The sequence below is a fragment of the Solea senegalensis genome, linkage group LG14 (genome assembly GCF_019176455.1).
Source record: "Solea senegalensis isolate Sse05_10M linkage group LG14, IFAPA_SoseM_1, whole genome shotgun sequence".
In the NCBI taxonomy this organism is placed as follows: Eukaryota; Metazoa; Chordata; class Actinopteri; order Pleuronectiformes; family Soleidae; genus Solea; species Solea senegalensis.
In genome coordinates, this window is record NC_058034.1 from 14,404,924 (window position 1) to 14,418,958 (window position 14,035).

Below are 14,035 nucleotides of genomic sequence, written 5' to 3' on the forward strand. Positions count from 1 at the left end.
CAGGCTTTAATTAGGTACTCAAACACTTGCATGTAAAGAAAGCTCAGCGTACCCAGACCCCAAGTCTCTGGTGAAACCAAACTGCATTAAGCTTCCTCCTTAATTATGTGTATTCATAGATGGGTGTTTTAGTATTTGGAAAATCTAATACCAAGGTGACATACTGGACTTTTCTGTGGTGCTGGTTAATGCTGCTGGCTTTTACAGTGCACTGAGAGTCCCTGCATAGAAATGATGTCCTTCTTTTTGGAAAATGTCCACCTGTGAGTGCAGACATATGGTTTTCTCTGTTCTATTTTGAAGTCTATTATTACAGTCATAAATAATATGTGGGGTAATGTTGTCTTTCCTCTTCCAGCTGCAAGCAGCCCTCTAGACAGCCCCCGAAATGTGTCTAACAGTGCCTGCCTCAACTTTCCATTTGCCCGAAGGTAAGTCAACACTGCTCTTTTGAGTTGCCTGGCCTTGAATGACTTGAGTTTTGTCACATTTGAAGCACAGATTATGCAATACTGAATATTTTTGACGTAACTGTCATGCCATCAGCTGTCTGCCACTAAAAACCCAAGTACACATTAATTCATTATTCATAAATGATTGAAAATCTTATTTTCCATGTACAGTATGTACATGTTCATTTGACTACTGACTGTATGGAGTTTTTAAATTTACTTTAATTTATTTGAAACAAACATACATCGAGATAGTGAGTGCCATTCATTTATATATTTTGTGATGGTTGTTTATGAGATTATGTTTCCATTTCTAGAAAAAGTTTGGCTGTAGATCATTAATAATTATAGGATCCAGAGTCTGTGGTGGCTTTTGTTTAACAATGCAAACCCAGATGAACCCCAGAACAACAAGTGTCAAAAAGGTGTGTACTTGTCTTTCTAACCTCTTAAGGACCATTCTCTGGCATAAACACCATCCTCGTCACAACCAGTAGTCCTCATGGAGGACCAAACCTGGTCCTAATTAGGCAAAACTTAGACAGTTAAGTTTAGAGCTAAGTTTTGAATTGTGGTTTTCGGTAGGGGTTTGGGATATCACTTTGTTTAAGCTGTCCAAATGAGCGGAAGGCAATGCTTTCAATTCTTAAAAGGATAGCCTTGCAAACCTGTGCATGTGATGGGTCAGAAGAAGACAGTCTAAGGCCTGAAGCACAGCAGCATCAAAGTGATGGAGGTTGACTCAGTCTCGAGCATACACACACACACACACACACACACACACACATAACCAAACACTCACCTGCCGACTCCTCCTCAGCAGTATGAGTGCTGTAATGGAGGGTTCCCCTGAGGCCTATTCATACATCACTCAACCTCCAAGTGAGGCGACACCTTTAAGACACCAAAGAACAGTCATTAAAAACTCATGAGTAGTTCATGTGCTTCATCCTTAAACACTATGAGCGTAAGATTAGAAAAATGACACCTGCTCTGAGAAAATTAGAGCTGGTCTCACTTAAGGCAGCAACGATTAGAGCATTACATAATATAGGTTTATTTCAGGTTCTGATCATTTCTTCTTCATTTATTTTATATATATTTTTGTAACCCTAACCCATCTCTCTATAAACAGGGCTGAGCAATAGCAATGATTATTGCAATTTATTTTTTGCTGTATAATAATAGTAAAATATGTATTGAATTAATGTTATGCATTGTACAACACATCCTGAGATATACAACATCAGTATGTTTAATATTTAAATAAAGATGTGTGAAATGTATGTGTTTACCAGGGTTTTTTTTCCTTTTCTGCTTATAAGGTTTTAAGCTACTGCTCAAATTTTACAATCTTTGATAATCTGCCACTCCTCACAATAGTTATCTATCCACTAAATAGACATTTTTTATTGTGATAATGTTGTTGCCTTTGTGTAAATCAACATTAATCAATACAACTAATCCTTTATTTTTACTCAGTGACGAATTAAAGACAGTTAAGCAACTACTGCATCCTCAAATTACTTTAAGTCAGTAGCCGCCCCTTGTATCCACACAGATGAAAATTGGCAAGGAAGGCAACAATGTCAGTATTAATCTTTCAGCTGAATGCCACGAGTCACAAGGTCACCAGATTCCTAAAACTCACTAAAACACTTTTGCTTTTCTCTTTCTCTGTTGCTGTCGTGATGTCAGTCACTTGGCTCGTGCTGACAGGTAGTTTTATTTAATTTAATTTTTTTTAAATATACTCATGCCATTTATTTGGGCTTTTCAAGTTTGTTTGTTATATATTAAACCTTTTATTTACAGTGATTTTCACCATTGTTGGTTTATACATTGACTCATTTTCTTACAGACTTCACTAAGCTTAAGAGCTGCTGTGGAATAAACACACTGTTGTATATGATTAAGGGGGGAAAGCATTAACCGTGGTCACATATCACTTATGTCATCAGTTATGTAAGGAGCTTCACATATGAAGTGCTGTCTAATGCTTATTGTGCCGCTGCTTATGTAACTTGCATGTCCGTTTCTCTTAGAGCTGAGGGCAGGAGGTGGTCTCTGGCTTCCCTCCCCTCGTCTGGCTATGGAACCAATCCACCGAGCTCCACTGTTTCGGTAAGTTCCCGCGCTGTCCTCAGCAGAGACGTCTCGCCCAAGCAATCCTAACACCTCACTCAACTCAAACAGCACATGTATGCAATAAGCAACAATACACATAAAGACTGAAATGACAAGTCACTAATTGTTTTCCTCTGTCATCTTCCTGAATGAGTCATTTCCCCAGTCTGTGGAACTACATGTAAGATGTTACAGTGTGTGTGTGTGTGTGTGTGTGTATGAATGTTGATTAAGAGATGGTGTGTGCATGTGTGAGCAGAACTTGGTCCTACTGAGGCAAAACCTTGTTTCTTAGGAGCTGGTTTAGTTTAGGGTGAAGATTAGAATTTTAGATGTAAGTTTAAGGTTGGGGTTAGTGTCTATGCTATGCCTGTGAAACTCTCAAGGTGACGTAAAACCAGAGCTAATAATGATGAATGTTGTTAGTGCTCTGAGTTGGTGTCCCAAGTAATATAGTTATGTAATTAACACTGGGTTATATTGCTGACTTGCCGTGATATTACACTCATGCGGCGCTGACCTGCTATTTCCCTTTGTTATCGATAGTTACGAGTGTTTGTACAACTTAAAAATAGTTTTATGCTCCTGGTGAAAAGTTGAAGACGTGTGTTATTTGTGTTTTTAAATTTCTATATGGACACAGAGAGACAAAATCCCAAATCTGAGGCAAAACATTTCGTAGCAAGTGTGTGTCGTGTCCCGACGTGTATTAGACGGTGCTTTTTAAATTTTTTTATGTATAATCTTTATTTATACAGCTTAATTTTCAAGAGAGACCTGTTGCATAACAATATATATTTTTAACCTATGTTATATTGATATTGGAGAAAATGATATTGTGATATATACATAGATATACTGTATTATAAGTACAGATATTAGTATTTCTTATGATGGCGATAAATATTCATTATATTGTGCAGTGCTAATATAAAACTTTTTTTACTGTGCTCCACCATCCAGTCTGATTAGCTATTTGGACCAGCAACTATCAAAACATCCAGAAAGATTAAATCAGCCTGGTCAGAAGTTATTAGGTGTACCTCACAGCGTGGTGCGTGTGTATGTGTTTACATCACCGACTTGACCCTATTTAACCTGACACACTGTAGTTCAGCTCTTAAGGAAAAGTTGTTTTTTTCTCTCTTGTCCACCTACGTTTACAATGAAACATCGTTTATATTTGTGTTTGGCTTTTTATGACTTACAGAATTCCCCTGAACCGCTATTATTAGAAGTTCTCATTTGGTACAACTATCAAAACAATAAATTGAGGTTATCCAAAGAGATGGATAAGGTTGTGTGTAATTTGCCTAATGAGTATTTGAATCTGGCATTTGTCGAAGTGTTTATGTTTCCTCGCCTTTTGAATCCATCTTTGTGTCTGCAGTCTTCCTCGTCCTCGCAGGAGCGCCTCCACCAGCTTCCATACCAGCCAACACAAGACGAGCTGCACTTCCTTTTCAAGCACTTCCGCAGCACAGACAGCATGACCGACGAGGATGGAAGGCCCTCGACTGTCATACGACCCCGGTCTCGGAGCCTCAGGTACAAAGTTTAATTTCAGATTACGTCCAAATGAAGCTGTTTGCTACACATTTATTTTAGAAAAAAGTACAACTTTATGTTTGTACTTTAGCTATGTTTGTAGCCATTAATGCTGTAGGAACACACTGACTGCAACTTATTTGAAAAGTGAGGTATTGTTATCCACAATTACAATGTCACCTCATTTTCTTTAAGGCTTTGGTGACATGGATTAAATGCTTTCTACTTCTCCACAGTTTATTCTGCCCTTTTTGGCAGCTTTAATCTTTAAAAGTTAAAAAGCGATGTTCCATTTTAACCCAGTGGTGTAATTTGTCATTCCATTGATCCACGTTGAGAGGGGAGATTAGTGTTTTTGGTGGGTTTTGCTTTTGCTCACACCTATATTTTCCACCAGACCACTTGTTAAACAACCTGGATTAGAATCTGAATTGAGTCAAAATGTCTGTTTTGTTATTATACTTGGTACATTTATATTTTATGCAGATTGAATTCAGTTATCCTTCCCAAAGGTTTAACTGCATCCTTTTTAGGAAAGAACACAACATTTTATATTTGGACAGAATGTCTTGCAATGTTCCCGAGGTCGTTGACTGTCGGATGTCAGGATGCCTGGATGTCGATGTGAGTCGTGACCGAGGCAAATTCACATGCAAACACAGCATTGGGTGTCTCAGTTGAATCTCATGGATTGCACACGCCTGTCAGCTGGCAGGGCAGTGGAGAATCGACTGCAGAGCCGTGTGGTTTCGACAACTTTTGTCTGTTGGCTCTGCTCTGCACTGTTTGTGCGATGCTGGTGTGCTCTGTGTTCTGGCACCATGATGTGCTGTGTGTGGGCGTGATAGCTAACAGCGCCTCGGGGATCTAGCTGTTGAACTGTAGTCGAGGTGGTGGTGTTGGTTTGGGGGATGGGGGGCTTAATGCAGAGAGCCACTGTGAGCTGCAACACGAGGCAGCAGCCTTCCAGTGTAACTGAGGCATCTTTCATGACAAAAAGGACTTGAGCATGTTTGCATCCGTGGTCTCTTTAAAGCTTCTTTGAGCAATCATTTTCTGTAAGAATACACTTGGTCTGAATTAGGGCTGCAACTATTTTCATAATCGATTCAACTGTTGAATATTTTCTTGATAATTGATTAATTGCTTGGTTCATATAATGTCAGAAAATGTGCCAAAATGTTGATCGCACTTTCCCAAACCTCAAAATTAATTCATTGTCTGCCACTTTATCCTCCACATGAGGGTTGTGTGGAGCTGGAGCCAAGACAACCATTCTCTCTCACTGAGACCTGCAGTCACTTTAGAGTATCCAATCGACCTCTGCATGTTTAAATGTCTTGTTTTGTCTGCTAGCAAAATTGAGGCTTAATGATTTCTTTGTTATATGGAGCACAGAAACCAGACAATATTCACATTGTAGGGGCTGAAATATTAGAGAACTTCTATTAATTATATATTTAGAAATCCCAGTCAAACTAAAACTGTTAGATCCATTGTGAAAATAGTTGACAATTCATTCAATCATCGATTAATAGTTGAGAAATCATCACAGCCCTAGTCTGGATCATGGTGGTGTTCGAGTAAATGGGTGACATAGGTGATTGTTGACCAGAAAAACCTCAGCTGTCTGCACAGAAACTTAAAAAGAGAAACAGTTCAACCCAACTATGATTGCAGTTTTAGCAGCTTACGAGTTGCTAGAATTAATGTTGTCTCACGGTATTGCTTTTTGTTTAATATCAAATTAAGTTATTGACCTCCAGTCATACTCTAAACCATGAGCTGAGAGTTGATGTGTGTCTGATTGGTTGGGCTAAACTGAATCAACTGTTTCTAAATAATTATGACAATATTAGTACTTTCAGAGAGATGAATTGTATACATGTCAAAATGCATGTGATGATTAATTTAAATGTTCTAAAAAAGCGGTTTGTTTTTATTTGCAGCCCTGGGCGATCCACAATTTCTTTTGATAATGAGATCGTCATGATGAACCATGTTTACAAAGAACGTTTTCCAAAGGTACATGCTTCATGTCTGTTTGTTTTTGAATAAGGATGCACCTATCAAAAAATTTGAAACAAGACCGATGTCATATTACATCTGTAATGCTGACCTTCATACCTTGAATGTTTGTTTTATTTTTGTTGTTCTTTTATTGCAGCTACAAAATTATCTCTTAATTGTTTTAAATGGTTTCAACTTTTAGTACTACCTTCAATTAGAAAAATAACAGGTTTGTTTACTTGTGGTAACACATTTTCCACTAAAGCCATCTAGGGGCTGCAAACACTCCACATGTGTTGTCCCAATGTTTGATTTTTAATCCACATAAAAAGTTGAATGTATTATTTACTCTTGCAGTCCATTACTGAGTACAGAATTGACACTGACCTTGACTTTTGAAAATGACACACCTTAGTAGGTTAATCTCATATGTTGACTCACTAGTAAGTGTTGAAGACTACATGGATGCACTCACGGAAATATAACAGAATTTTGGTCGAGAGTAAGTAGTGTGTTTGTGTGCTCCCTGCAGGCCACAGCTCAGATGGAGGAGCGCTTGTTGGAGATTGTCACCCACTACTCTCCAGACAGCTCTCTCCCACTGGCTGACGGGGTGCTGGGCTTCATCCAGCACCAGTTGGTCGAACTGGTCAGAGACTGCCTGGATAAGTCCCATAAAGGCCTGGTTACCTCACGCTACTTTGCTGAGCTGCAGGAGAAGCTGGAAAAGCTGCTACATGAGGTGAGGACAAAGGCAGGGGACGCTGGGTCTTGCAGGGCTCGTGTGGAAATTATATGGGTCAAGGTGGTGTTGTACCTAATTTATTTGTAAATTGGATGTAGTTTTGAAAGGGGATTGGTCGAGGCAGGCCACATGTGCAGTCAGGCATGTCACTCAGTGTTTTGATTTTCGAAGGCACACACACACACACACACACACAGTACAGCTTGTAGTGGAAAATGTGAAGTTGAGAGGTACTTTTGTCACAGGTCTCATCAGTGTTGTGATAAAATTGTTGTTTCTATGGCAACCCCCTTCTCCGTTCCCCTGCATGCTGTCAGACAGAAGGCATGGCCAACTCGGTGTACCTCCAGCTGAACTGATAAGTCTGTTCCCATACAGTGGAACAAATACCGCCATAGAAACACACATACTCACACAAGGCGTGCTTTGTTTCTAAAGGCCACTATGTTAAAACTGTGACAGCTTCAGGAATACCATGAAATGTTCAAAAGTTTTCTTTTGTTTACCATGAATAAACATATATAGAAAGCAATACAATAAAGTGCAACATCATGAAAATTTTTGCCTGAAGAGGTGGGCAGTGGGTCATGCATTATACATATTTAAAATGACATTAGACAAAAAACCTGGGTCAGGGATCTGTCTCTCCATATGACGGTCGGAGGCAGCACAGCCAATAATTGCCCGCTGACACCAATATGTTGTAAAATGTCCTAAAGGAGCCAATTGACTCCTTCACTTGTATTTGTAACATTCACATTTGATTATGGGTTTGGTGAGGAAGTTGTGAAAGAATGTCTTATAAGAGGATTGAAGGAATATGTATAGATACATCGCTAGTAATAGAAGATGGATTTATCATTGATTAGGCCCTAAATGCCTAATCAGTGATAAATACATCTTCTACCTATACCGCTTTATCCTCCATGAGGGTCCCGGGGGACGCTGTGCCAATCTCAGCTGATATAGGGCGAAAGGCGGGGTCACACCCTGGCTGATCGGCAGTCCGTCACCGGGTCACTTAAAGGCAAACAACTATCTACTATACACTCACACCTACCATCAATTTAGAGTGTCCAATTTGACCTAATCCCTGTATTGCATGTTTTAGCATGCAGTCTTTATGCTAAGCTAACTGGTTGCTGGTTGTAGCCTTACATAACAGAAATATGAGAATAGTATCAAGCTTTTCATTTTCCAGGCTCTCCATGCAAATGGCTCGGACAGAAATGCATAGTATACCATGCAGCCAATGTTTCACTAACATGGTATGTCACTCCAGCCGTCTAGAAGAAAGGCCATGGATGACTCATTCATACTACACACACCCACCCAGTGATTATTCTAATACTTCCTCCTGCTTTAATGTAATGTATTTTTTCTGACGCAATTCCTTCAGGCAGCGTCAGCTTTCATGTTTCTCTTAGTGTCATCATGCCTGTGTCGAACAGAAAAACGAAAATTATATTTTTAGGACAGTACTAAGCAGTGCTGCTGATCAAATCTTTTTAATTGTAGAGACAAAGTTTACCTCTCTTTTTGATCAATTATTTAGTCAAAGATTAATTAATATTCAATCCATGCTTCCATCATGTCATGAATTAACAGAGGTTAATATATCTTCATATAACGACACATATTCTAGTTTTAAATCGATCATCCATTATGTGTCCTAAAAGCTCCTATTTTAAGTATGGTTATTTTCCCCCCTGTGGTCTGTGTATTGTGTGATAAAGTTTTGTTTTTCTCATGCTCCCCTGCTGTTTGCCAGGCCTTTGAGCGCTCTGAAAGCGAGGAGGTAACCGTCATCTCCCAGCTGGTGAGGAAGATCCTCATCATAATCTCTCGGCCGGCTCGCCTGCTCGAGTGTTTGGTAAGCCCGAGGAAGAGAAAATCTCGTCCCATCTGAAAATGAGATTAGTTTGTTGATTGAAACGGGTCAGAAGTCAGTTGAGGTTTATGTCAGAGCAAATGAGATTCTGACCTTAGAGCTGTCATATGAAATCATTTTTGTCACCAGAAGATGAAGCTGATGATCTGTGAGGGAGGGGAAGATTATTTAAGATTGACTTTTCTTCCCCTTTGGTACAAAAGGGTTTCCAATTAAATTTCTTGATGTTGAGATTTGTGTATTACTATAATAAGTAAAGGGATGAACACAAGTCAAGTTTTTTTTTCTTTGTGATGTGATTCATTGTCCTGTTTCTGTTTTGACATAAGCTACAAAACCCAGTCCCTTTTAAATCTTCAGCTCTGAGTACTGCTACAGTTAAGATAATTACATGTCATTCAGCTAATAGGATAACTGCTAGTAATTAAAGAAAAGTTAATGGACTCGAAACCTTGAGGGTAAGAGGCTGTATATCTGTAAGAATTCAATTCTGCCAATGCTTCCCTTTGCTGTTTTCTGTTTTGAATTCTGTATTCCATCGTGATATTGTCTTTGGCCAATTCACTTTAATGACACTTGGGTTGTTGACAGGAGTTTAATCCGGAGGAGTTTTACCACCTACTCGAAGCAGCAGAGGGTCATGCCAAAGTCGGCCAAGGAATCAAGACGGACATCCCACGGTACATCATCAGCCAGCTTGGTCTGACAAGGGACCTGTTAGAAGGTAAAGGGACTTGCCCATGAGGCAAAGTCTTTTTTACATAAAAAAAAAAAGAAATCACTGTAAATACTTCAGTCTGACTCAAATTGTACTATTTCTCAAAGTCAGACGAACCTAATGCAATTCAGAGTTACTGTAAATAATATTCCACATATATGTTCAGTTAGACCTGCCCTAAGCGCTATGTGCATGCTTTACCGTTCTCACGTTCAGCCACAATAGAAGCCGGTGCAGAGCAGAAGAAAACAGACGGACATAGAATTCGTCATTATTTTTTTATTAACAATGACTAGCATATCTAATGTCGTTTCAACTTGTGCACCTGTTCATCTGCTTGTACGTAATTATTTGTTTTTATCTTTACCTTGCTTGTAGTTTTAACTCTTAGGGTGGAAAATAGCTCAGTCTTCATCTGTTTCAGGGATCAATGGCTATGTCTTTTGTCAGTATTGTCTTTGATTGGCAAGTGATCGAGTTGAGTAGAAAATCTAACTGGACACATGACCACTATTTACAATTAGCCCGTGTTAAGAGGAAACGGTGTTATAGCACCAGCCAAGTGGCAAGCGTGGGAGTATATAGAGCAGCGGATCAGCACCTCATCTCCTGTGGTTGTGCTGCACCCGTGAGGAGTATGAAAAGCAGTTGAGTGTGTTACAGTGTAAAAGCAACTAGTACTACTATTATGACTACTACAACAATAATACTAACAACTTTGCAGTCTTTCTAAAGAATAATAATAAAAAAAACTTCTCACATTATTTATTTTACCTGTGCGGATGTCATGGAGATGTGCTCTAAATCTATTAAAACACACTCACATTACCATAGCAATAAGAAAATCACGGATGATTTGCTTGTGGTAATTGTGCTTTCTGTACGCGAAGGATAGTGTGATTCAACAGTGGCTGCGCAAGTTGTTGTGAGGTTTTCTCCATCACATAACTGTGGACACAGACGAAAACGTGTTACTGAAAATATTTTGTTATTGTTACTCTGTGAGTAAATGATTTCCTGTCACTTCACATCAGATCTGGCTCGCATCCTTCAGCAAGACATGACCAGATTCTAAATCATCGCTTTAAAAAACTGCAACACTTAAAACTGACAGGACGAAGGAACTGTGCTGTGAAAAGTTTCTGTTCTACTATTAAACTCTCCCTCTCTCCCCCCTTCCCTCTTGTTTCCAGACATGGTGCAGCTTGAACAGTATGATGCTGGTCCTTCAGTGGAACCAGATGCTAATCTGGAGGTATTTCATTCTAAAAACATCTTGCATATACTGTGCTTTCTACCCTTGTGACTTTTCACTCTTTCCAATACTCACATATGTGTCAAATGTGAACACTATTCAATGTTTACCCCTATTTTTACGCGATGTAGCAGACTCCTGAACTGTCCCTGAAGCATTAATTATGCTGTGATCATTCTCTTAATTGTTTTATTGCGTTTACTGGGCCCATAAACAGCTGCTGGCAACATGGTTCTGTCTCCTCTTCTCAGAATAAGCCCCCACAGACTCTGACACCAACTCGCAGGAAACCTCTAGAAAGTGACTTTGAAACCATCAAACTCATCAGTAATGGAGCCTATGGGTAAGAATAAAGTGTTAAAGCTTTGTCTGGTTTGTGTTGTCACTGTTTGTTTTTTATTTTCGAAAGCATTTGTATTTTATTTTAAACAAAGTGTCACACAAATTTCCAGTAAGTCAAAAGGCTGAAGGTTTCCTTAAAGATTCATTGCGTGCCAGACGTTACAGCTATTATGTTCCCTCGGCGATAATGGCACTAATGGTGGTTTCTGATAGGGCTGTGTATCTGGTCCGTCACAAGGAGACCCGCCAGCGGTTTGCCATGAAAAAGATAAATCGCCAGAACCTGGTCCTGAGGAACCAGATCCAGCAGGCGTTTGTGGAGAGGGATATCTTAACCTTTGCAGAGAACCCCTTCGTTGTCTCTATGTTCTGTTCTTTTGAGACACGACGTCACCTCTGCATGGTCATGGAGTATGTCGAAGGTAAAGTAGCTGAGTTATCAAACCAACATGATACATGTATATCTATACACTAATGTGTAATAATGAACAATTTAGGCTACACTGCAATACCTTGTCAGGCAACTGTTTGCACCTCTCACTCAGGGTGTTTGTGCAGGTTTTGAACGTCTCAAAAAGTATTGAAATTTGAAACAATGTTTTCCAGACCTTGAAAAGTCTGGAAAAAAGTTAATCTCCTAGTAAAATGTGTAGTCTGCACAAATGCAGAAAAGCATTGTAAAATACGCAATATATGAAGAAAAGCAAATAATATCTTGATCTTATTTTGCGAGCTGGTCACAGAAACGTGCCATTCATCCATCCATCCATTTATTCATTCATTCATGCTTTTATGGTTCTGACTGTGTTCTTGGTGAAACATATTTCTGTGAAATGTGTGCACTTTTGTGATTTTCATCACAAATGTTTTTGTTAGTAAAACATAATTTACTGTGAATTCTGGTATAGGTACAGTAGGCACACAGGTATAAAACTACATAAGATCAAGGTCTTGGAGTCTGGAAAAAGTGTATTTTTGTGTGTCTGTATTATGTGTATTTATTTATTGTATATTGTGTTTATATCTTACTCAGGGAAACACACAAAGTGTACCTGTGCTGTAATGAACCTGTGCAAATGGCAAATAAACTCAATTCTATTCTCAAGGCAAAAAGGCTGCCATGACACTAAAGATATACATCAGTAAGCCATATAAAATTGGTCGCAACTATCATGGGATGGCAAATAAAAATGAGGTTTATGCTTTTCTCTCTTTGTGTTTTTTGTTAAGGTGGAGACTGTGCCAATTTACTCAAGAACATGGGCCCTCTGCCTGTAGAAATGACAAGGATGTACTTTGCTGAAACGGTCCTGGCCCTGGAATACCTTCACAACTATGGCATTGTGCATAGGGATCTCAAACCTGACAAGTGAGTAAACGCACTGACCCCTAAAGTCCTCTGGAACAAATGGGAACTGGTACTGCTGAGGGTTTTTCCTACCAGAATCAAAATCCATTATTAGACTTTGGCAGTAGGAGGGAAATCACAACTGTGGATTTGTTCTAAATTCTATTTAGGCCTAATTCAAATATTTATGAAGTACTTACAGAGTGGCATAATGTTAAAATGACTCACATAAAATTACATTTTAGAAGTATTTAGTTTTTGTCAAATACAAGGAGAAGACACAAGTAGGAACTGAACTTGATTGTGTGAATGAGAATGAGTTCTACTGTTAAATATTGTGACATAAAGTAAAATATATTGGGCAATCTCCTTTTTAGTTCATCTTTTTTTATTTTATTTCCAACAGTTTATTAATCACATCCATGGGCCACATCAAACTGACAGACTTTGGCTTGTCCAAAATTGGCCTAATGAACATGACCACCAACTTATGCGAGGGTCACATGGGGAAGGACACAAGAGAATTTGTTGACAAACAGGTGAGAAAATATCAGATTTTATATCTTCATACAACTACTTTGTGGCAGGTGTGATTATGGAAGCAGCTGTTTCTGTTATTTACCTGTGTCGGTTGTGCAGGTATGTGGTACTCCAGAGTACATCGCCCCGGAGGTGATCCTTAGGCAGGGCTACGGCAAGCCTGTGGACTGGTGGGCAATGGGCATCATCCTGTATGAGTTCCTGGTCGGCTGTGTCCCGTTCTTTGGAGACACTCCTGAGGAACTCTTTGGCCAAGTTGTCAGTGGTGAGTGCACCGAAAATAACCAAAAAATCCATCAAAAGAAACGGATTTAATCTGTAAAAACATTTGTTTTATATAATATCTTACGATTGTTACACAACAGACTTCTTTTTTTAACCTTTATTACATTGCAGTTTGTTAAAACACAATTTTTTTACCAGCAAGATTCTCCAAGTCGCTGCAGAAAACAGTATGCATAGACTTGTTAAAGACTTTCATTTACGATCCCCTGACTGGTCCTTGCTTCTCTCATTTGCAGATGAAATTATTTGGCCGGATGGAGAGGATGCTTTACCTGTTGAGGCTCAGGACCTGATCACCCGCCTGCTGAGCCAAAGTCCTCTGGAACGAATGGGAACTGGTACTGCTGAGGGTTTTTCCTACCAGAATCAGACTTTTGCAGTAGGAGGGAAATCACAACTGTGGATTTGTTCTAAATCCTATTTAGGCCTAATTCAAATATTTATGAAGTACTTACAGAGTGGCATAATGTTAAAATGACACACATAAAATTACATTTTAGAAGTATTTCGTTTTTGTCAAATACGAGGAGTAGACACAAGTAGGAACTGAACTTGATTGTGTGTTGTGTGTGGGAACTGTGGTTGCAGGTGGAGCCGTCGAGGTCAAACAACACCCCTTTTTCAATGGCTTAGATTGGAATGGACTCTTGCGCCAGAAAGCTGAATTCATCCCTCAGCTGGACGCAGAGGATGACACAAGCTACTTTGACAGTAAGTAACAGTGGATAATATCATATATATATAATATAATAACATTTTCTTTAGGCTTCAAGA

The 14,035-nt window shown here is 39.2% G+C and overlaps 1 protein-coding gene across 4 annotated transcripts in view; it reads left to right on the forward strand.

Annotated features, from left to right (window-relative positions):
• Window positions 1-14,035, forward strand: part of mast3b (microtubule associated serine/threonine kinase 3b) — a 36,070-nt gene that overhangs the window by 15,630 nt on the left and 6,405 nt on the right. For 2 of the 4 annotated variants that reach the window (XM_044043807.1, XM_044043809.1), the window contains 16 exons: window positions 359-431; window positions 2,151-2,171; window positions 2,498-2,576; window positions 3,970-4,127; window positions 6,077-6,152; window positions 6,670-6,879; window positions 8,654-8,755; window positions 9,365-9,497; window positions 10,685-10,746; window positions 10,998-11,089; window positions 11,302-11,510; window positions 12,319-12,457; window positions 12,843-12,975; window positions 13,076-13,241; window positions 13,498-13,599; window positions 13,850-13,972. In XM_044043807.1, the coding sequence (XP_043899742.1) occupies window positions 359-431; window positions 2,151-2,171; window positions 2,498-2,576; window positions 3,970-4,127; window positions 6,077-6,152; window positions 6,670-6,879; window positions 8,654-8,755; window positions 9,365-9,497; window positions 10,685-10,746; window positions 10,998-11,089; window positions 11,302-11,510; window positions 12,319-12,457; window positions 12,843-12,975; window positions 13,076-13,241; window positions 13,498-13,599; window positions 13,850-13,972 (1,878 nt within the window). The remainder of the gene's footprint in view (window positions 1-358; window positions 432-2,150; window positions 2,172-2,497; window positions 2,577-3,969; window positions 4,128-6,076; window positions 6,153-6,669; window positions 6,880-8,653; window positions 8,756-9,364; window positions 9,498-10,684; window positions 10,747-10,997; window positions 11,090-11,301; window positions 11,511-12,318; window positions 12,458-12,842; window positions 12,976-13,075; window positions 13,242-13,497; window positions 13,600-13,849; window positions 13,973-14,035) is intronic. The other 2 variants (XM_044043808.1, XM_044043810.1) reach the window with 1 other exon arrangement.